Genomic DNA, 25,155 nt, shown 5'->3' on the forward strand with positions numbered 1-25,155 from the left:
AGCAAATTAGATCTGTCAAGCGTGCAGTGGTGACCATATAAATACAGAGCATGCCTTGCTCCTACTGGGAAGAATCAGCACAAAGCTCTTCTTACTTTGTCACCATTACCCACCCCTGCAGCAAAGGCGCTGCTGATTAAAGTGTCCTTTCACTAACAAACTTCTTTTGACTGCCCATGCATGCCTCTTCAGTTGTTTCATTTGAAGTTTTCCTCACTGTTCTTCTAAGGCAGGAAATGTATTAAATTTGGCAAAAGCTGCAGCCAAGAACATGGAGAAAGTTTTACGTTTCATTACAGAAACCAAACGGTTACACAAATAAAAACCAAAAGTACCATCATCTCCCACAAAAGCAGTGCCAATGCAGTGGAAATATACCAATTTTTGTCCTAGCAGCCTAGGCTTCAGAGAGGGTGGCACAGAAGGTGAGAAACTCCATCTCTTCCAAAGCTTTTAAGATGAACATGGTTGGGAAGGAAAGAGGCAACGTCTTTTAACTACTTCCTCACCATGCATTTAAGAAGTTGAGAAAATGGGACAGGATGAAGTCAGTCAAAGTTGAGCAAACCTTTTCAGATGCTGTTTTCACACTTGTTTTCCAGCAGTGGGAATGCTAGGTCCACAACCCACAGACATAGTGTGACCCTTTGGGATCTGACCACTCCTCCCAGGGGTCTGGCAAGAGGGCATGCTCTCATCTCCTGGGAAGGCGAGAGAACTCAGAAATGCATGTGAGCAGTGCAGGGCTGCACATGCACAGCTTCTCTCTGCAAGCCCGAATGGCAGGTAGATGGTACTCACAGCAGATCGCTAACCACCGAGGCAACAGATCAACCCCTCCTTACTTTGCTGAGAACCCAAAATTCAGGCTGCTGCTGCTCTGCATGTTGGGCCAGGGTGCATGGGATGATAATTGCTGTGGTAGAGGCATGCTTGCCTACACCAGCAGTCAGTGATGCGTATTTTATCTTTTTTTAACCCAGTGACAGCAAGAACAATTGCTTTCCTGCAGCTCTCTTCTTTCCTTTTCCTTTTCCCTTTGTATCAAAAAAAACATCTTTCATCCATGGGGTTACAAAACTTAAAAGAGACTGAAGTACATCCATCGCTACGTCTCAGCAAAAAATGCTGTTTGCTATAGAAAGGCAATGATATCTGACTACTGTCCATAACCTTTTTCCCCAGCCATCACTGTCACAGTATTTCATGAAAGCCCTTTTGGATCAGCACAACACTTTCCATTGATTTTGGTGCAGTTGGGACCAAACTCATCGTAGCAGCTGAGTAGAATATGTAGAGACAAGCCCTACATATTCTCTTGCTTTCACAGGTATCACCAATATTACTTAGGTCTCACCATGCAGTTTCAACAGTTACTCACTTCAACTTAGAAGAGGAGGTGACAATGGCTCAGCCATTTCCTACCATACTACATGACAGACACGTTACTGTTTCTTCCATTCCAGTAACCTCTCTCTGAAACTAGTTGGAATTCAGTCTATCAGACGGATGCTGATGCTTTGTTCCAGTCTAACAGCAGTTGTAAGTTGTTTGGAGATGGATCAAGTGGGTCTTACTGTTTATTTTGCCATGAATCAAGTTAATTATCAGGCATTAAAAACAATTCCAAAAAATCAGATCTAAGTGGAACTTAAAACTAAATTCATTAAAAAAAAATAAAACAAAACAAAACAAAAAAACAGAACAAAGTGGAGAGGGGAATACAATTTTCTTACGGTTTTCCTTAATAATGCTCATCCACATGTTTTACTTGTCTCTCCTCTTTTTCTGTAAGTGGAGACAAAAATCTAAAAGGTCTTCATGGTAACTCTCATAAAGTGAGTCAGCAAAACCTTGACGAAATTTCAGCTCCACTGTTCAACATGGGAACATGAGAACAAATGTTTCATCAACACCTTATTCCTTGAGGGGACTGAGAGGTGCCAAGAAAGTGTAATGCAACTTTCTGGAGATACAGCTAATCACAAAGCAAGCAAAATCACAAGAATAAATCTGTTAGCTCTCAAAGCCAAATTATATATCAGTTTTTAAAATCCAAAACACATCATGCATATTTTCAGCTGTTACAATTTACATTCTGCCCCCCAGTCCCCCTCAAAAATTAAAGAAGCATTATTCCTATCCATGAGGGAAAAAATGTTTTCACAGAAAAATACGGAAAAGTATTCTTCTCCGCATCAAGGTAGAAGTACCTCTGAGTGTTTATTGTAGAAGTTGTATCTGAATTCCATTGTGCCTGCTCTCTTGCAGGTTTGCTTGCAGAAATGTTTAAAGCAGCTGTGGACATTACTAGGGACCAGCAAAAGCTTATGGCACTTGATCCTGCCAGAGTCTTCAGCTAGCCCCTTTTATTGAAATTCCCATTTTCTGCTTTCTACATTGCACAATCTGCTCCCCAAACTCACAAATGATGACAAATATTGTAAATGAGTTGTACTACTGTACTCACATGCACTATGTTTCCAATAAAGGAAGTTTTATCCTTATGCCCACTTAATTTTCAAAAGATTAGGTGTAAAACATGACTTCAAAAGCAAGGTAGCTTTACAGTCATTTCAAACACAAAAAAATAAGTAAACCATAATGCTACTTTAAACTCTTCAGTGAGAGTAATATAAATTATTTAAAACCATTTAGCTAACATCTTTCACAGCTGTTAGGTTGTTCTCTGAGGCTTAATCCAACTACTAATACAACTACCAACAGACATGCTATGACCAACTCCCACACGGCATTGGCTGCTGTTTTAAAAGCAAGGCAGGGATACATGTAGGATAGTCAGATATAATACAGGAGTACACATCCACTAATTATGGAGAGCCATCACATCACATTTCAGTGAAGATGAAGAAAATTAGCAGGATTTGCTTGTGTAAAAGATTCCTATAACCTTATAGCCAGCAGACAGCAAAAAGAGGAACACATGACAGCAATTGTGCTGTGCTGGTTTTCATTCCTTTTCACTCAACTAGAATTTGTATGTCCCATGCTGAGTTGAAATTTATAGCAAAGAAATCTGTTTTATTTGTTATATGACTGCAGAGAATGAAAGGGTGGGGGGTGAGCGATGAGCGTTTTTCACTGTACCACTTCTCTATTCCAGCTCCCTGGCTAAAAAGCAATCCAATTCCCTTAATAAATAGAATACTGGAAACAGATCAGTAGGTCATTACCAACTGATCATTTTCCCTTTTTAACTTGCAAATGATGTCAGACAACACTGGACTGGACTGATTGGGATTCGTTTGGTTAAACATAGGCAAGTGTGTTCCACATGTTTACCTCCAATGAGTCGCCCTTGACTTCCATGTGAGCCAGTGGAGATGTAATCAATGAGTACAACTGTCCTCCCCTAACACACACGTGTGGAGCAGGCCAGGGGAATCATGCCCTATAAATACCTCTTACCATTAACCATAAGGGCAACCAAAAGCGAATAGCTCCAGACAGAAAGCGGGGTGAGATGAGTATCACCCGGCCATGCTTGGTGCCAGCACTGCTAGCAGTTTCTCTCTTAAATGATCACTGTCAGTATCTTGTTCCAGGAGAAAATAAATCAAGAAACCCACAGCTTAAGTCATATTGTCCCCTGTAGTAGAATCATTTATTTCTCCCTAAGGAACTATGGGTTAACAATCTTTTACAGTTGATCTGGAATGAAATATGCTCAGCATCATGGCTTAGTTCCTTCGCATTACTTAGGAAAGGCTGTACGCGGAAAAAAATGCTTTCTTCATGCAAAAACAAAAGTTACACTTGTTTTCAATGTTTCAACAAAACCTGAAGAGTATCTGCTGAAAAATATAAATTCAAATGTTGCATTAAAACATCAATACATTAAAGGTTACAAATAAGAAATGGCAGAAGTTTACAAAGTTTCAATGAGCTGTAGGTATAGAATTAACCAATCAAACAAAATTGATCTGTATACGTTCCCTACTTAGGGCAGATTGCACAGCGCACTCCACAGCTGCCCTCTCACAAGGCCATGCTCACCTTCTCACTCACCAGGGTACCCAGCCCTGCCCTACGGAGGCAGCGTTTTTGCATGTGCTGCATATGGCTTACCACGAATACCTTTTACCCCTTGTAATTACATCTATAAAATGCAGGCTAGAAAGGGATCTATTCAAGATAACTACAGAATAAAACACACTGCAACAATAACTGCAGCCATCTCTCATTCCCAACATGGATCTCCCCTCTTGCATTACACAGTGGAGATCCTAGTGGAAAGAGAGTAAGAGTAGTCCTGGTAGATAGATCTGAAAGGCGAAAAAGCCTGCTTTTTTTGCCCAGAAAAGCTGTGGACACCCCATCCCTGAATGAGCTCAAGGGCAGGCTGGATGGGGCCACGAGCAACCTGATCTAGAGAGAGGTGTCCCTGTCCAAGGCAGGGGAGCTGGAACTAAATGAGCTTTAAGGTCCCTTCCAACCCAAGCCATTCTGTGATTTGATGATTTTATGACTTTGTTCAGGTGTTGTAGTACAGTACAAGTTCAAGTCACAATAGGAGTTCATGCAGTTTATATAACACACCCTTAGTGCTTTTCTTTTTCCTCAAGAAGATGTCTCATAAGCTTACTTCTAAATATGTTTTCATTTCAAAAAAGTTTTGCTTAGGGACAATCTTTGCAAATATAATTACCATAAAAAAACAGCATAATTCCAACACCAAAGTAAGAGAAATCAGGAACAGCATAAGGGTTTGTTAGACAAATGGCTACAGTTTATTCTAGCTTGTTTCTCAGAAATGTATAATTTGTATAAAATAGAGGATAAACTGAAAGTGTCTACTGAGAAGTTGTAAATATTAGTCAAAATATTAGTAAATTAGTGGTAATAACACAGATTTAATAAGAAAGATTTGTTTGTATAGACATTTTTTGACCTGAGGGCCTTTCCTAAGGGAATGAAAAACTTGCATATTTTTAGTTATTTCCACCCATCTGTCTAGTGAATCAATCTCATGGGCCAAGACTTCTATCATCTGTGTTTACTGTGTACATAAGATAATCACTTGCAGACCACAGCCTGATTTAGACTTGTCTTTCATACCCAGATTCGGTAATATGCATCAACAAGAAAAAAAATCGCTTCTTGCAACTTCTCAGAATTCAAATCTTGTTTGAGGATGAAGCACAGACCAAATGGTGGGAATAAGAAAAATATTTGATCTGTACGAAATTTGTATGCAAATGAGCAGGGGGTGTAGTTTGCAATGGAGGTGCACTAAATTCCTCTGTCAAAGCTTCTAGTAAGCCATGGGTCCAGCACAGACCAGTGAGCTCCAGGGTGGAGTGTAAGTTTGGCAGTATGCTCCTTGGTAATCTAAGCCAACCTACACATCATGCTCTCCAGGGGTCATAAATCAAGCTTTTTGGGGATAATAATGAGCTGTTGGTAAGAGTAAACTGCTATACATCACTTCTTGTCTCCTAGCCTGCACCTACCATCTGGCCTGGCACTGGAGGAATGCATTCAGCAGAATGTGATGAGATGCAGCAGTAGGAAAAGCAGCACTCTGAATAATGTCAATGTTGTTACGAAGAAGATTCCCAGATATGGATCTAACCTATTTTGTAACAAGCTCTTTGCAAAATACATGGCAAAGCATAAGCATTTATCCAGCTGATTTGATTACCTTTTACTTCACATGTAACATAGAATCATAGAATGGTTTAGGTTGGAAGGGACCTTTAAGATCATCTAGTTCCAATCCCTCCTGCTATAGGCAGGGACACCTCCCTCTAGACCAGGTTGCTCAAAGCCCCATCCAGCCTGGCCTTGAATGCTTCCAGTAAGGGGGCATTGACAGCCCCTCTGGGCAACCTGTTCCAGTGTCTTACCACCCTCACAGTAAAGAATTTCTTCCTAATATCTAGTCTAAATCTACCCTCTTCCAGTTTAAAGCCATTTTCCCTTGTCCTGTCACTACATGTCCTTACACAGGTTTCTAAGAAGTTCTCCAACCCTACACATCCACAGGATTTGAGGAGAAAGACAAAAAAAAAAGTTCTATAGGAATGCTGGAAAAATGTGACAGTTAGAAAAGTATCATTATAGCCTAAGCTCATTTAAATAGTTTTTGTGTCTTGACATTAGAATTATATCCAATTTATACAGAGAAATGTATACATATATATGCACACGCATATATTTATCACAGATGCTCCTAATTTTCTCTCTATACCTCTATTTTTTCACTTGCTGCTTTTCAACCACCAGCAGAACACTGCAGTGTTTACAGGGCAAAGACTGCAGCTAAATGAAAAAAAGAAGAACAAACGAACAAAACAATATGCAAAGCTTTACATGACTGAGGACTGACTCTTCACAAGCTTTAGATTTTTTTTTCCTTAATACACCTAGAAACTGGTTCTGACCTTTATTTTCTTTCCAGTTCTGTCTGGAACTAGAAGGATGAGAGCACATACATCTCTAGAAATATCTCTGCAACACAGAAAATCCAGAACAAAAACTATCAAAATGAAAAACCTTCTCTTGTGGGGCTTCCAGCCTAAACTTTGCTTTCTCAAAAGAACTAGATAGTTTGTATACCATTTTGGTTTATTTTAGGGTGTCTACTTCAAGAAAATCACCCCTCAAACATCCAAGCCTTACAAGTTCCTCATCCACCCCAGTGACTGTCTCCCTGTGTTTTTAGCCACTAGCACTGCTGTTGTTTACGCAGGGGTTTGTACCAAAGGCAGACCCTGATCCCAACAGCTCACATTAAAAAACCCTGACCTGATGCAACCAGTCACAAAAGAGACAAACAGGTCTTATGCAACATAATCATTAGAGGCATTGTTGTATCTTAATAATTCCACTGACTTTGTGGGGGAAAAAAAAACGAGGAACTGTGGCAGCTTCTGTGCCTCTGGCACACGTAACTACGTGTTAAACTATCTGCCCACTATTTAGCTCTCCTGAGCCACACTCAGAAGTTTTCACTTCAAGACAGAAGAGATAACGGTACCACCACTAACAAGGTATGTACAGACTGTCCAGACAGGAACATTACATTTTTAGGTAGCTGTCTCAGAAGGCAGAAGGGCACAGCAGAAGTTCTGCACATACGTTCTGGTCATTCCCTTGGGCAAGCATCCTCATGTTGAACCCACTGGCTTTTGGTCAACACAGGACATCAGATCATTTTCTTACAGAAGGAAAGAAATAAAACCAAAGTCAAAAGTGATCAGAAACAATGCAAGGCAAAATAAAGTCTGTTCCCAAAATAGTAAGGAAAGAAAAATGAGCCATTACAAATAAATTGCTTATATAAAGTTTAAAAATAAATTCTGGCACTCTTTCAAGTTCTTGAAAGGGACAAATAAAAAAAGAGCCCCTCCAGATAATATTTATTGCCTGAGATGGCTACAGTATCACAGCATAACTTCAGGCAGTGTCTCCATGAGAAGAATGCACTTGCCACAGCTGTGTAACCATGTAGCAGCTAAGCAGAGAGGCACAGCACAACCTCCTGCTGTGCATGAGGCAGGAACAGAAATGCTAGATGTGGAACTACTGCCCAAATCAGCTTTTACACTGACCCATGCCCCCTTTCTAGAAATACTCAGTAGGTTCAGGAAAGGCTTTGGTAACGTTTTTTTTTTTTTTTTTTTTTTTTTTTTTTTTTTTTTTTCAGAGAGAAAGGTCTCCTCTGGTCTCCAGGCAAGATCTTCACCGCTGGCTAAAACCAGGGATAGTTTTTGCCATGGATTTCTATTGCCGGGGTTGCAGTGCTTGTGCTATCTTGGCACAGACTGTTGACAGGGCTTCCAAACCTGGCTGTGATCCAGAGCTCGGCCTTCCAAAGCAAGCTCATGGTTTCTGCTGCTGCTATCCGAGAGCAAACCAGGGCAGCTTTTATGGAAACAATGCTGTGGGGAAACACAAGAAAATGGAAACTTCCTCTTCCAGCTGAGTAGTGGATGGGTTGAAAGTCTGCATGTGCCAAGGCCCCTATCGACGTCTCCAAGTTGCAGGGGGTTGCTCATGGGATGCCAGCTACAGCTGCAGAGCTTAAGTCTCCTCTTCACTGTGAGCAGCGCAGCTCACTAAATGGGGGCAAAACAGCAGCAGTTCCTTGGCAAGCTCCTTCTGGGGCAACAGGCATCATAGAATCATAGAATTGTTTAAGTTGGAAGGGATCTTTAAAGATCATCTAGTCCAGCTCCCCTGCAAAGAACAGGGACATCCACAGCTAGATGAGGTTGCTCATAGCCCAGTTCCCCCTGCTCTGCTGGGGTGTCACCTAGCACAAACGGAAACTGAACTCACTTTCACAGGGATAATATTTCTCATATGAAATTGGATTCATACCTTGTGAATTTGTCAGGCTTTTGTACTTGACCAGGGCAAGGAGGAATGGTTTCCTCCATTAACCGAAAACTATCTGCTCAATCACTTAAAAGGAGTAGTTTGTAGCAATTACAATTGCATGAAATCACCAGTTTTCTCTGAATAAAGAAAGCTTTATTTAAGAAAACTATAACAAAAAATATTCTGCTTGACAATTTTAAATTCCTGTTTCAAAGAGTTAGTACCTAAGAGACAGAATGCAACCTGAAGAACAAAAATCAAAGTTTCCATGTCATGCTGCTTCAATGCTGCACTTGCAGGAACATTTGTCTCTAAATTTCCTATTTGAGGCCTGAAAACCTTAGCATCACCTAAAAACATTCAGTACATCTCAGAGATAACCTCAGCAATCTAGTCCATTGTTAAAACATCCATGAGCCACTCACTGCCTGTTTTTGGAGAGAGGGAAGATGCAAGAGGGTAAAAACCTTGCATGTATTTCAACACCTTTTACCTGTTGGATTATGATGAAGTTTCTGGCTTTTCAATTTTTCCATCCTTTCTGGCTTCTAGAGCAAAAGCGCATGAACCGAATTTGCACAGTGACAGGGCTTCATCTCTTACACAGAATGGATTTTAAATGCCTTTCCATTGGACGATTGTCCACATACACTCGAGATTCACTGAAGCCCCCGGGGTTTTCATGGCTAGAGGTATGTTTCACTTCATGCTTGCTATATCCTAGCAGGTCAAAAGCATGTAAAAGAATGTACAAATTTATATGACATACTCTATTCTAACTTGCATTTTTTTTGTTAGTTGTTTCTATTTTTACACTCTTTTCTTCTCACCAAAGTTACTTTATGACAGTTCCCTTATATTCATTTGTGCCAAACGAGAAGCTGCCTCTAGATGACTGCTAATAGGATGAAAATTACTAAGTCATGACAAGTTTAATCAGTTATATTTCTAATTTATTTTCTCAACTAAGGAAGTCTTAAGTAATGCAGTGTATGTGCCAAAAGAAGGAAGCAGTAAATTTACTTTACTCTCACATTAGCTTCTCTTAGATTTAGAGCTAACTGTTTATATTTCAGTCTAGAATTTAGCACCAGACCTGGGTCTTCTCCCAGGACAAAATAAACGCTGTGTAAGCTGGGATTCTATTCCTTTTCGTTATTACTTGTTATTACAGCATGGCGATTACCCAGTGTTAGCCTTACAAGGTAAGGTACATTCACATATTACAGACCAAAAAGCCTGTCTAATGCATCCAGCTCTTAAGAACATGTTGAATACAAACTCAGGAAACAAGCTGAAGCATACGTCATCAAGTCAAAGACATTGTAGACAAATGGAAAATAGTTCTAACTCCCCGAAAACTTCCAATTTCAAATATCTAGAGGAGCAGAAGTAGAATAGGACAACTTGCAGGTTCCAGGTACAGAACACTAAACATTCTCTCAGATAACTGAGATTCCAGGAGACGTCACAGAGTTCTACAAAGGGAATCAGTGATGAAAAATTTGCAACAAACTGGAAGTGTATGGGCAGAGATGCAACTTTTTATCACCAGCACAGCCATACCAGCTATAATTATCCCATTACATATAGAAATGCAGATGGGAGCATGGAAGTGAGGTAGGTGGCACAGAGTATGGGCCTTTCTTCAACTCCTGAATCTCAGGAGTTCGAGATGAATTCAGTTCCACAGCTGAAGGTACAAGTTGGGGAGAACAAGGAACAGAGGGCATTTTCTGCCCCAAAAAAGTCCATGCCTGTAAGGTATTACTCCCACATTTCTTCAAAGCACATTGTCAGGTATTTTCGGTATGAATTATGGCACTGGATTAGCATTACTTGTTGCCAACCAAACCAAACCAAACCAAACCAAGCCAAACCAAGCCAAACCAAGCCAAACCAAGCCAAACCTAGTATCTCTAAGAGTCTCCCAGGAGACCCAGATCTATTCTGACTATCTGGAGGTTATAGTTTTGGAACACACCCAGAATCCTCAGCCATCAACACTGATTGTTTTCTTTCTAGCCTAGAGGAATTTTCTGTTGGAAGTTGCCTTCAGTGTTTTCTGATGAATTACCTTGCTCATTCCTCCCTGCAGGTAGCAAAATGAAAGGGTGATAATTTTAGGCACTCCCCAGTTTGGACAGGATAAGTTGATCATGGAGATGTGTGTCCAAGATCATGGCACAGAGTGATACTCCTCCATGTGTTATAAACAGGAAAACCACTAAGACAAACAAGCTGTACCCTATTGTAATTTTCTGGAGCAAGAGTCTAGCATTTGGGATTAAGCATATCCCCCCTCCCCACCCCACAAGTGTAAATTTGTCCCAAAGAAGTACTAATAAACTTTTACAGCACAATGAGCCATCATGTGTTTAGTTTGTGTAACTCTGTATGAAAAAACAAGCTTAGAATGTTTCCAAAACTGTAGGATTGCCTTCTTTGTTCCTTCCTTCCACCTGAGAAAACAAGCTGTTTGGTTAACCAGGACTGCCAGAAAAAGCAAAAAAAAAAAATTCCTTTCCATCATTACCTGCCTTTTGGAATGACTTTTCCTAACATAAAGTGCAGCACCTCTTTTACCTGTTTGGCTACTCACTTCCTAGAAGTGCTGTCATAGGGAATCACAAAGAATCCTCTAAAAGGAGCCCCATGGAGGACCTCTTCCGAATTGTGACCTCTTGTATTCTCCTCTCTAAAAGATCTGTCCTCTGTCCAGGCCTAGATCTGTCCCTTCTGGTCCTCCAAAAGATTTAATCTGCAAATGAAATTTTTTTTGAGGAACTACAGTATTGGTCAAAGAGGCATCAGTGGGCAAAAAGTACAGCCAGGCGTAAGTCTGCTATTAAGTGCTTAAGAGCAATAACAAAGTGACATGCTTCATATACACTTTAGAAATAAATTTCAACTCCATTAAAATTTAAGAAATGTGATTTTTTTTCAGGTTAAGCCCATAAAAAATTACAATTTTTTCTCCCACTGCAGAATATATCCAAGGAACAAGTATGACAAAGGGCTCAAGACTGAAGATTTGGATTTCATTAGGGACTAGCAAGGAACACAGCAGCTGAACAAAGGCAGTGAAAAAAGAAACACAAGGAAAACAAAGCAGAATTTCAACAGCTGCTGTGCTTTAAGTCTGCTGATTGAGCCTCATTCAATACGATACCTACTTCATTTCAGGAGCATAAAGTCTTATTACTTGGATTTATTAATGTTATTATGTGTAATTTATCTGACAGCAGCTACACCAGAGCAAACAAATTTCTGCTTGGGCCATAAACAAAGTATTTGGCCCTTTTTCATATATGCTGACTAAAGCTGAAGCACAAAAGTGAAGTAAAACAAGTTACTTTGCTAAAATTTGAAACAGGATAGGGATCTATTTTTTGTTTGTTCATTGACTTTGTAATCAGCAAGCCTTGTACAGACACTCTCCATCCAGGCATAAGTGATTTGCCATCTACTTACATCACCAATCAGTGTGATGAAGAAAAAAACAAAGTGATTTCTTTAAAATCTGGGAAAATGGACAGAAGAATACATCTGGACAAAATCCCTGCCATCAAGCTCAAAGCTGAACACCTCCCATTGGCCTCAGGACACAAGACCCTTTGGGCTACCAAACAGCCTTACTAGCTACACTGTCCCATAGATGAAAGTCCCAAAACAGCTTATAGCACAATATCTGCCACGGTTTGCTCTCCCACACAATGGTAGTACCAGCCCAATCAGTTATTGCAGCACTTAATGACTTGCAGCATGGGTCTCCTCTGAAAGGACATTAGTGCCATGAAAATTTGGCCGCTTCAGTTTGGCTACATTGCACGGAACAGTTTTGAATTTGATCTTGACTTGCTTTTGATGAATCCTGCAAAAAACTGCTGGAAAAGCCAACCCCGTGATAATTAACAGTATTTAAATTTTGGTATTGCAAATGCTTAAAGATGTCAGTCTTCTTGCCAACTCCTAACACTCTTCCTGGTGCATCTAAACCTCTGTATTTAAAAGGCAATGAAAAGGAACCCAGAGTAATGCAGCTAACTGTTCTTCCCTTATCCACATGAGTTTCTCAGAACAAGCACACAATTTCTCCTCTACTTGGTCCCCAAAAGGAGAGTTTTGATCACATCAGAGCAAGGTGACAAAATACACCATATTCATTTTGCCAGAGGGAAGCCAGGCTGTGTTAACAGATTACAAGCACACTTTGCACAGTTTTGGAAAACAGAATTGTCCCAGAAGACATGCTGCTGTAAATAAGCCTCTGCATTTTGTGATCAACTTACCTATCCCACAGCCTTTAATACTGAACACACACTACGGCTACATCTGGATCAGCCTGACAGTTTTTCCCACTGGCTCAGCAATAGGGGAAAAAATATAAACATAACAAAAAGGAACGAGTCCTAAGATATCAACTCTGGTATTGGTCTTAGTGCTCTATCTCACTGCAGTCATCACTCTTGGCAATACTACACAGCAGCTTTCGTCTCTCTTACAGTGACTATAAACTTCTTGCTGAAGGCTGGAATAGGTCACAGCTTCCCCTATTTGCCCAGTCGTTCAAATCCTGTGAAATTCTAGATAATCATGACTAAGTTTTCATAGCTGCTGCTGTGAAATGAGTCTGTGCCTCAAGCATTATCCCCTGACTTGCTCCAATTTCTCTCCTCTCCCACAGAGAAGCAAGCAGGACAGCTGGGTCACTACCCAGGGGAGCTGTATTTCACAAGGCACTGGTTTTCACCTCCTCCCCTGCAAACCATGGTTATCAATCATGCCCAACCCACAATCATCTCTCACAGCACCGAACTCAGAGAAGGCCTCAACACATGTGAGCAACAAGGCTCAGCCTGCAGCCACCAAATCCAATGAGAGTGCTTCTCCATTAAAAATAAATAAATACTTCAAAATAAGCTTAAATGTCTCTGGCCATTTCCCTACATCCTGTAACAACACTTGTCAAACCTTAACACAGAGATGTTAATTCACTATCAGAGAGCTTTCAGGAAGAGATGTCTGGCAAATGATCAAGGTGATGCCATCTCAACATTACACATGACAATGGGACAGAATGCTTTGCTAGCCAGACCCTAGGAAAGAGCAGAGGATGGCGGATTAAGAATAAAAGAAGAAAATATGTGCATCCCTCTAAGACAGATGAAAGAGCTACACAGGGAAAAATGATCACAATCACATACAATGACTTAATTTTGTGAGTATTACAGACAAAGTTGTGTGAGATCAGCAGCCCAGAGAATCTTCAGGGACCTGACACAACAGCTGTGCACAGCAGACAGAGGTGAGATATGTAAGAAGGAAAATCTTTGACTACAGAGTTCAGCAGTGAACAAATCACATAGTTGTACAATTTTTGCTCAAAAGGTAACATTTTATTCCAACCTTGGCTGTACAAACAGCATGAGCTTCTTCACCTACATGCTGTTATGAAAAGTCTCATCACTGCCCAGCCCCATCCTCCCTACCAGATACAACTGGATCCAATAAGAGTTAATATGACAAGCAATAAGAGACTGCTTGCAACAACCAGACAGTCGATGAAGATAAAGATCTCTGGAAAATATAAATGCTGTGTCTAGTTTAATCCTATGCCAGGACTGCTGATGGTGTTTGAAGCTCTCACAACCTTCACATTGCACACAGACAACAGTGAGTGATAGCATGAGACAGCTCAGCTGGCTGGCACACAGCGGGCTGCGAAACAAGGAACAGCCTCTTTAATACATGTAGGAATCATACATGGGGCTTTCACCTTCATCCTCATTGTGATTTTTTTTGATAAATCAAGGATGACAATATTTGGCTGCACAAAAACCTGCACATACAGCTTACTTTGCTGTCTGAATCAAATTCTCTTGTGCAGTACATAGGCAAATCTATCCTAAATATTAAGGGAACCCACAAAAGCTGTTACTGGTTTCACCACTGATGAAGTAGAGCGCTGTATCGACATCACAGTCAGAGGAGTTACCACCCAGCAGCAAAGCACCTCCTGAGAGGCAACAGGCAGCATCTACACAGCATCACAAGAAAAGCAGCAATACTTCTGAAGATCATAATTAATGGACACTTGCACCAGCTTTTCATTTTCTACTATCAGTCCAACTTCTAAAGGAAAGTCTTTAAATTAAATGCAGCTTTTGCAGATAACACCTGAGGCACTGTGAATAGTGGATATTACCGCCAATGAATACTAAAAAATTAGGTTTTTTTTAAACTATAAATCAATGAGCAGTTTCCAACAGAGAGAGGGGGGAAGAAACTTTGGCTCTCCCCTACTTCCCATACCCACTGCTGAACCAAACTCAAAGCATTTTCAAGTCAAAAAGAATTTCCATTTCCTTCTCTGATCTCAGCCAGAAAAAAACACATTTTCTCAGGAACTACCATAATTCTACCAAATTGAACTGTAATTCAGTACCCTGCCTTGTACAAGATCAAGTTCTGAGATAGACATAACCTACAAGCTTTGATAACCATTTATATCAGCCATACAGTTACGAGGAAAGACAGACTTCAACACTCAAAGTAGCTCCTCTCCTGAGAGACCACAAATAGAAAACGAGTCACGATCAGAACACTGAGGACTGTCAACTGCAAAATGATCTAATGATTATCCTTGCCAATTCATTTGTAGCCTCCAGTTCTTTAGTGCTTGGTTTCACTGATGTCTCCTTAAATCAAATCTGTCAAAAGACATCATAGCAAGTTTGTATAAACCTATTTCTTCCATGAGTTTCTTCAGTTCTTCAGTTTTATGTCTCCAGCATGCAATAACTACTTGTTGCTAAGACAATGCCATCCAGCAAGGATTGGCACAGGCTTTCATTTAACTAAGGCAATGTACAGAGCTGTGCTGCATGTCAGTTGTACTGGGCACCTTGCTCACCTAGTATGGTTTGTCAAGCTGGCACATGAAGTCATGCACAAGTCCAGACAGGTTCTCTATACTTCATCACAGGCATTCCAGAACTGACAGCTTCATGTTAACATACAAGTCTATTTATCATCAGTAACTCAAACACAGAATAAGTGAATAGATTAAGTATGCAACTGCAAACAACTTCATTAGCTTTGGAGGCAACAGTAAACAAAAGGACAGAGGAAAGCCTAAGCAAAACACTTATTAAGAAATATTTTAAGCCCAGCTCTTTTACAATCCGTTCCATCGTAAAACTATGTGATCAAGGAAAGTTCTGCTTGGAGTTTTGGGAAGCTTCTTTATGTTTCAGGTTTGGGGTTTTCTTCTTGTTTTTGTTGTTGTTTTTAAACTAGCTGTTACTTAAGGATAGCAGTGAAAGATCGTGACCTCATTTCCACTCCTCCAGAGTCTGTAGGTTTCTCTTTGATGTTTCTAATGCCATGTAGTCTCAGGATATCACCCTTCCCATGAAAGTATTCGGATTATCTTTCTCCACTATTTGCATTCTCCCTTATATACAGAAATGACACTTCCTGAGTTTCTTCCAACCGTGAAAAATAGCTGCTTATATAAAATACAAAGCCAACAGCCTTGTTTTTTAAGCACCTGTTTTAAGTTAATATATCTAAGCATTTACAAATTTATAAAAGTCAAATTTTCCAGAAACTTTCCAGAAAAAATAGTTCTTACCTTTGCAATCCCAAGATCAGCTGCAAATGCTACAATAAACGAAACAGTTTCTTGGGCATATGTTGCCTTTTAATATATTCTGTATAGTATCCAAAAACTACAATAGGACTAGCGTGAAATAAATCATTACTGGGTTAAGTTAGAAAGGGACATGCTCCTTTTCAGCTAAACTCAATACGTGAAAGCCTGAACAGATGTGCTTATTTGAGAAAGATCAGATTATTAAATTCACAGCTACTGTTACTTAGAAAATGTAATTCTATGTCTACATTTCCTTTCACAAGCTTTTCCTCAGCAGAAACCAAAGGTTGCTCCAGAAATAAACAGAAAAAAAACTATGGAAGTATCTAGTCACTTCTCAGAGGATCCATAAACTTAATATGACATCATTTCCTCTGCGGTGGTCCCTTTATTTATTTTATTTTCTCTCAACAACCATGCATAAAATGTTGATAAAGTCAAAGGATGAATCTTATCTCTGGTTCTCACGATATTTTAGGTACATAGTAGTTTCCTGGAAAAGTTTATACATTTAGGGATGTTTGGACCTGCTGGTTTCACAAAAATAAGGCAGTACCAACTGACATCCTCCGAGGTTAGGTCACACTTTTCTATGGGAATATGTCCTTCAGCAAGGAGGATATGCAGCTCACCCACACAACCACAGTGCCTGATATTGCTCTCTAGGGTGGTGGTACAGTTTAGTGCTTCCAAGACATAGGCAGTTTAAAAGATAGAAATCTGTTCCATATAATTTTCAAATCCACTCCTGAGATATATATATAAATATAAAGAGAGAGAAAGAGAGAGCGAGCTAAAAAAACTATTTTGTTTACTTCGGAAACAAAATGGGATTTGTACAACATTTCTTCAACAGCACCTGATGAGCAAAGTTAACACGAGTCCTAGCAGGCGGAGAAGAGCTTTGTCACATGAAGAACAGACACCCTCTGTATACCACCATCTCTGGAAAGTGCTCCCTATATTCCCTAGGTTCACAATACAGATGAAATTCAGTTATCTCACCGGTATAACTAAACCCAAAAGAAACCCAGTGTGCTTTTCAATCCTGAGAGTACAACTGCTTCATAACAGATTCTACACTATCCTGTCATTCCCATGCAGATCCCAATATCAGCCCCATGTTCAAAGGAAAACACCTGACAAAACTAATAGATAAATCTGCCGTTCCTGCCAAAATAAAACTTTGCCTCCTTATGTTGAGTATAACGATGGTAACAACAAAGCAAGATAAAGGAATAAGTCCCCCAACAAATGTACCAGATGAGAAGTAAATCAAATACATATTCCTCGCACTAAGTCTCAAAAGCTCAACAACACATGCTCACACTGACAAGGCATGCCAAACAAGAAGTTCAGACGTCCCACTCGAAAAACTTCATCCACTTTGCAGGAAAACAAAGTGCGTATGGAGCCAAACTCCATCACTTCAACTGGCTGAACATTTTGGATAAAAAAATAATAAAAATAAAAATAGGTATAATTGCAGTGAGGCCAATGTAGATAAAGATAGGAATGAACTGACCTTGACATACGCTAGGAAATGCTGGCATTTTTCCTGCATGTATGACAGTTCTAACTTCTCTGTGATCTGTCCCACTGTCTCTCCAGAAGTCACAAAGTAAACTCTGGGTTGTTGGCTCTTTTCCTTCTTTGCCACATCAGCAGTCAGGTTATAACTCAAACCTGTTTCAAAAAAGAAAAAGAAGAAAACAAAGGATGTAAGTGAACAATAGTTACATTTCAGCCCCCTATCAATGGATCCTGTTGCCCCTGAGGCACGCACGCTTAAATAAAGGTCAGGCCTTGCAGGCCCTCAATCAATCAGAAAGTTTCCTGTGGTTGCGCAAAACCAAATCTAATTACTGACATACTCCCAGGATTTGTGCCACTAGTTTCCCAGCCCTTCCTGAAGAATGATGAGCAGCAATAGGAAGTCACGTAAAAATACACCTAGCCATGCATACTAAAAAAAAAAAAAAAAAAAGCATTAACTATGCTGTTAACAGAAAAAGCAAAAACTCAATACAAACAACAACAAAAGCCTCAGGCTTTGCTTTCCTCACACAGAAGCAGAAAATATACACAAGGAGGTCAGGGTGCACCATTTCCTGACAGTTACTTTCATTCATTTTTAGTCATCTTCGCATTTAGCCCTAAACTAGAGATCACTGCCTTGCACTTGCTATCCCCCTTTCAGATGCTACAGATCCCTATGATAGATCCTATGTTACAGAAGACATACTCAGAGACTAACCAGCTGTATCTCCCTAAATCCTGTTTCCTGCTGCTCTACAGCACAGGTAGCTAGCTTAATGCAACAGATGGATTTGCAGCTGGATGTATCCGTGTCCAAAAGAATACTTGATATGTCAAGAAGTAGTACAGCAATAACGTAATCCAAGCTGACTGTACCTTTTCTGTCAACAACAAAAGTAGGGAAACTGCAACAGAAGCATGAAAGCTTGCTTTGCTGCTGTCTGCAGGTACAGGAAAGGCAGGCCACAGTCTGGATTGATTTTAGCCATTATCAAGGCAATAAGGGCAGTACCATGAGATTGTTCCACTATAATTATAAGCTTAATTAGTTAATTGTCTTTGTACACCACAGCCAGCAACAACTTCGGTGATGATTAACTATATATATAGGGTGTTTATTAAATTATTATTTTGTTTTTTATTCACATTTTAAATTCTTGGTGATTGATGCTAGCTAAAATGCTCCCCTTATGTATAAACTTTTTAGATCTAGAATTCTACATAAAAACTAGCATGAATGTAATATATGGCTAGACTCAGTGAAGTCTTCTATACCTGATTTCAGGAAGGGCTCTTTGTTGTTGTTTGCTGCTTTGTTTTGTGTTGTTGCACTTTGTTTTTTTTTTAAAAACAATGAGAACTGGTTTCTCGAAATTAATGCTGTTGTCAATGCAATCACCACTAATCACATATTCACTAAAACCTTGTTACTTTGAAGAATTCATTTAACAGTATCATGAAACTTGATGCAAAAGTCTCTGTGGGCTTCTGTCATTCCTGTAACTCACACCCTCCCCGCCTCAATGTGCTGTATGCTGCTTTCTGATCAGAAGCTCAGGGTTTGGCCTCGTTGAAATCCCAGCAGTCTCCAGTTTTTCCCTTTGAAGTGTGCACATCCCACACCCATCCACGATTTTCCCTTTTCTGCTTCCAAGACCCCACATTGAGGCGTGCACGCTGAAAGCTGTGCCTCCATCCCCTCGGTGACGCTGAGGAACTCTGCCAGCAGACCCGGACCAGCCTGAGTCTGCAAGGCCACACACCCCTCCAGAGAGGGAAAGACTGTGGCCAGTGGGACAGGAGCTGCCTGGAGAGGCCCTGCGAAAGGCTGCATCCCGCCACCAGCCCCATACCAGGCCTCATGCAGACCATTTCCAGCTACCACAGCAGCAGTGGATGTTTTCAATCAAACTGCAACGTTCCCATCCCCCTCCCTCCCTGCCCGGCACCACCTCCCCTTTATTTTGACAACTTGTTTCTATGTTATATCCAATGATGACACATCAGTGGAAAAAATGAAATATCGTGAGTAAGGCTTTTTTCCCCTCACCCCCTTCTCCATCCTTACTGCTTCCAAAAAGCCGCTGGGGTGGGGGGTAACTGGCAGACTCATCCCTACTGGTGGTTTAAGGTCCTCCTTCTCACTCCAGTAGCATATTTAACTCTTGCAGGTAATGCTCTCAAGTCCTCCTCAGGCAGCTTTAAGCATAGTTAGCAATGCTTCTGGGGATCTGCCCATCCACTACAGGCGATTAAAGTAAAATTCTGGCGTGGGTTTGATGAGCTTAGATTCATTTTTCTAGTGACCATTCCCTTCCCATATGCCGAAGAGGCGTTGATAACAGCTTCTCCTGGGAAACTGTGGGTCATATCTGCAAGATGAACACCAGCCAGCAGAGCAAGCAAGTTACTCCAACTGGTGTCTGGCCACCACAGCAACATACCTGCTGAGTAAATGGCATTTTTATAGTGGATTTCCATTCTTAAGTGGCACATCATGCAAGCAGGCAGCCCTGAAGAGGACAGACGTGAGGAGAGGGGGAAAACAGGGCAGCGGCATCCTATGGTCTGAAACAAGAACGGCTGCAGACTGAGCAAATGGAGGGCCTGCACACCCCCAGCGACTCAGCAAAACCCTTCATGGCACACTCAGAGGAGACCATGGTGCACTAAAAGCAGGCTTCAAAATGCTCAGCAGGAATACGCACATCCATAATGGCCTGTCAGACTGCTAGCTACGGCACTGACCTGGGGGTGAAGAGCACATGGAGAAATTAAAGAACTTACTGAATAATAATGAAAAGTCATTGAAAGAGGAATGTGTTTATTCATCTTCTATACTATCTTCTATAGTAAATGTGAGAATAAAATTATTCATGAACTTTGCTCACAGAGAAAACTCTTAAAAACAAACTATTTAAAAAGTTTGCTCTGGCAAATGACAACACACACAGGACATTCCCTTCCATCCTTTCCCAAAAAGCCTTCTTTTCCTCTTTCAAATTCTCTGTAAGTGTCATTCCTAGGTTCTAAGCAGGGAGTCATCTGTGCTGCTCTGAGCATGCACTGGAAAACATATCCCTACAGCAACATCACTGCTGAAGCATTCAGAGGGTAGCAGTGATTCAGGGCCTGCATCCAAGTGGACGGCAAAAACAAGAGACAGAAATAATATTGCTGCACCAAACTACAGCAGGATACAGATAAGAAGAGGAGTGTCCACTTTTGTCAGGTTTTGGATCAGGCATGTTTCTTCAGTCCTAGAAACATGCCAAAGCAGAGCAAAAATATCAAACAATCCATTATTCCAAACTAAATCTCAGTCTAGACTCTCAGATAACAATATTTAGGGCATGAGGACTGCCCCAGAAATGCATCAACAAAAGCAGTGCACACCTGAAGCAAAGAGTGAAGGAGAAAGTTTGAAGAATTACCTAAGATATCTAACTGTAGCCAAATACTCAAATTTTTCTGTTTTCACAGCCACTAAAATTCATCTAATCCATCCAGTGGTACTGATTTTTTAGGTTTTTATCTTGTACAGGAAATTATCCAGATCATGGCCACAAGTTAAAATCCATTCTTAGAGGGACTGAATACAATAAAAGGAGCTGATGCATGGACACACCAGCAGCTTCTGTTTCTTGTTCTGGTCACTCAGAAGTGTGAGGTCTGAAGAGGCTGGAGCCTGTTCATTCTGTCTAGAAAAAGACTTCTTCTCATCCTTGCCTTTTCTGAGCTGCAGTTCAGCCTGATGCTCAGGTATCACTTCATGAGATGTAGCTGTGGCCAGGCAAAGCACTGAACAACACAGCCATGGCAATTCTGAGCATATGAACTCTCAGTATAGCCCATGAAAGATGACAGGAACAACAGTGACTGTGCAGTGGAGAACCCCCCAGGAACTTTTGGCCATTTTTTCCAGGACACACCAGAGTCCCTGTTGTCTTCACCAGTACTGCTCATGCCTTCTGTAGCCCCACAGCCACCCTGCTATGCAGCCACGCTACATGCCAATAACTATATCAGAACTAAATTCAACCCACTTCCTAGTGTAGAGGAAGCTAATGGGGGAGAGCAGAATATTACCTGCCACTTTAAGATGCTTTGGGATTTTTTTTCTTCCTTTTCTTTTATTAAACTGTGTGTAATACATATATCTACCTAATCCAGGAAAGCTGCTTCCTTTCTTTCTCACCCTGTGAGAGCAGCTGCCGCAGGAGGAGAACATTATTCTACAAATACAAAAAGTCTAGGGGGGAATGACAAAGCATTGTATTTCTCACAAATCCAAGACATACCAGTGGCTGGCTGTGTTTGTTGGTGGATGCTCAGCCCTCCAGCTAGCACTGAGGGAGTGTGAAGGGATCGACAATGCTTGGCATTTACAGCAGAGCATGATTCAATTGGGCATGGCTGTTTGTTCAGGCAAAATCATATCTACTCTAAATTCACACTTCTGAAGAACATGGTCTGCAAGCAGTATCCACAAAAGGGATAGGAACAATACAGTCATTGGCAACACTGAGACGTATTAGTAAACATGGACTCTCAGATAGTTACTACATGACCAATAGTACTGCAATTGATGTTAGAGGGAGAAAAGTAAGGGTGGGAATGGTTTACATACAAGTGTGAGACACTGCTAGGAGAACATAGCTTTCCTTCCCAAGACGGTTAACGAAACAATCACAAATTCACATAAGCATTGCAGACAAACATTTATCAAAGAATGCTGTCTGCACATACAGCTCGACTTTCTAAACATTTTGTCGGTAACCAATGTTGGCTTCCCAAATGCCAGAGAAAAGCCCAGATTTCCCATCAGTAACCAGCAGTTTTGAGAGTCCACACTGACAAGGGGAGCTCCCTTAGGGAAGCAGCAGTTTCAGTAAGCACTGTGTTCTCGCTGCCTGACTTATGAGCCTGCTCCCAGACATCTGAAACTGAGACAATCCCAATGCCTTTGCCACAAAACTTAATCATAGCATTTCAACACATCTGCATGCCTTTTAGAGTCCGAACTAGACATTGATGTACTTAGAGGAATATTTTTTCCCCGTATTTAGCCACACAGGAGATGAACAGTTGCAATATTTTCATGAATTGTTCCACCCTTTGTTAATTGATACTCTTCAACTACAACATAATTAAAATGGCCTGTTAGATTACAGACTGAAAGCTTGTTTGAGATACTGTATCCAAATCATATCCCCGAGGGTTCTTATACATTCAGATAGTTCTGGCTGCAATGTTTTCAAGACAAATCACTTTACTAGAAGCATTGTATAAAAAGACAATGGTTGGAAGTATTATAATCATCTATTTAATAGGATAAAAATTCCTTGCAATGAGACAGATGTTACCCGCCAAATAAGATGCACATGTGCTTTCACCACAATAAAATCAAGAGTACAGTTTGTATGACCATGCAGAGGAATTCAACTGGCTTTTACAAGACACAGTGAAGCAGAAGATAGCCTTGTTGTGGAAAAGGGGAGCAGATATTTAAAATGAGACAAAGACAGACCATTTATTAGCCACAGGTCAAGAGATGTGACATTAAAGGAAAAGAAAACATTTTCAACAGTATTCCTACAAATATTGAAAAAAAAAAAAAAAAAAAACACCTTGGATATTAAGTAGTTCTGCTCATGAATTTATAGAAAGAAATAAATACCCCTGGAGCACCCCGGGACAGGTGGTTTCTAACTGACAGAAGACGAGAACATTGAAACAAACAAAAACACCACTGTATTAGCAGACAAATACCTGCTTTGAGAGTCTGTCATCATTTTCAGGGAAGGAAGAGGTGCAAAAGTAGAAGACAGTGTGTCAGTTGTATCTGTTTGTTAGAATCCAGAGGAATTTTCAATAACTGTTTTTTGAGCCTTCAGGTGATAGAGCACTGAGCTGCAAAGAGCAACTCCAACAAACTGCTTCTAGTTCTTACTCTATGTGAATAGTAGAACAAGACCACTACCATTCCTAAAGCACAGCCAAGTTAAACCAGCATGACTAAACTAAATAAATCCAGACTTTATGGTATTTAGAAACCCTGCATCTACTCCATAAAACTTAAGACAATACCTAAGACTTGTAAACATTGTGATATAAAAGACATAGGCAATAATTTAATGCAGTCAAGATGTAATGGTTGGCACAATTACATACCTTATACAATTCCATTCACCCAAGAATCTCCATGTGGTTTACAGTGACTAAGTAACCTGGAAGATATTCTTGCAATCAGTAAAATTCTGAGATATTTATAATCATTTTACAGATGGGCAAACTGATGCACTGAAAAGGGTTTGTTCATGTCTGGTAGTAATAACACTCAGAAGTTCACATTTACAGTGCCCTATTTCAAGAGCTCCTGGTAGATTTTGAAAACTATTCATCCAGAGCAAATTACAGCTGCTTTCTGATAACAATGATAGAGGATATGTGCACAAAAATACATCATCAACAGGCAGAGGGAATATAAACTTTCAAAGTGTCAGCTGATTCTGTGTTCTCTGTCCTCGCAGTAAGCCTAAAGATACCTTCCTCTCCTTTCAGTGAAAACTACCCCAATATTACCTCGTCCTCATCACAAGGTAAATGAATGCTGTTGTGGTTTAACCTGGCAAGTGGCTCAGCACCACACAATTGTTCACTCACTCCCCAGCTTCCCAGTGGGGAAAACAAACAAACAAACAAACAAAGTAGAACTTGTGGGTTGAGACAAAAGTACTAAGATCGAGAAAAGCAAAAGGAGAATAGTTATGACTATATATATATATAAATGTATATGACAAGTGACGCACAAGCAATTGCTCACCACCCCGCAACCGAAGCCCAGCTAGTTCCCCAAACAGTGGAAGAGTCAGATGAACTCCCCCGCCCCCTTAAAAACACCTTCTGCATGATGACATACGGTATAGAATATCCCTTTGGCCAGTTTAAGTCAGCTGTCCTAGTTCCATTCCCTCAGAGCTCCTTGGGCTCTTTGCTGAGAATGGCCTTGGCTCTGTACAGCACTTCTTAGCAGCAACTATAAACATCGGTGTGTTATCAACATTGTTTTTCTCCTAGAACCAAAACGTACCATCATACCAGACACCCTGAAGAAAACAATTCTGTCCCAGCTGAAATTAAGACAAATGCCAAAGAAAGCACCTCAGAAGCCTCCAACTTTCTGCAACTGCACACCTCATGTCACCTCAAAAAAACATACTTTCATGGAAAAGTTCGGTAACTGATCCTTCAATTGATCCTTCAACTGAACCTTCAATTCCATGTCAGCCTATAAGGGCTGGCACAGGTACCTTACCTATTTCTCCAGGAACATGCTTGCCAGTGAAACGAAAGCATGCTGTGACATTGAGGCAGTTCACAGGCTGCAAGCTGTCCTGGCACTGAGGAGCTGTGATATTGATGGACGCTGGCAGGAAAATGGAGATGTCCATGGTAATGACAGGTCTGGATCTGGAGATCAACACAGAAGCTGAATTGAAGAATCATTCAGAGAGAAGTTTCTCAGTCAAAGGAAAATAACATACATTTGGTTATGTGCACAATTTCAAGTAAACATGAAAAAAAAAAGATTGCATTTGAACTTT

The 25,155-nt window shown here is 40.6% G+C and overlaps 1 protein-coding gene across 1 annotated transcript in view; it reads right to left on the minus strand.

Annotated features, from left to right (window-relative positions):
• ITGA9 (integrin subunit alpha 9) overlaps positions 1 to 25,155 on the minus strand; it is a 218,121-nt gene that overhangs the window by 150,845 nt on the left and 42,121 nt on the right. Inside the window, exons 14-15 of the mRNA XM_021386283.1 lie at positions 24,867 to 25,021; positions 17,535 to 17,695 (exon numbers count right to left, since the gene is read on the minus strand). Of these exons, the coding sequence (XP_021241958.1) occupies positions 17,535 to 17,695; positions 24,867 to 25,021 (316 nt within the window). The remainder of the gene's footprint in view (positions 1 to 17,534; positions 17,696 to 24,866; positions 25,022 to 25,155) is intronic.

This window comes from Numida meleagris, chromosome 2 (assembly GCF_002078875.1).
Source record: "Numida meleagris isolate 19003 breed g44 Domestic line chromosome 2, NumMel1.0, whole genome shotgun sequence".
NCBI classification, from domain to species: Eukaryota; Metazoa; Chordata; class Aves; order Galliformes; family Numididae; genus Numida; species Numida meleagris.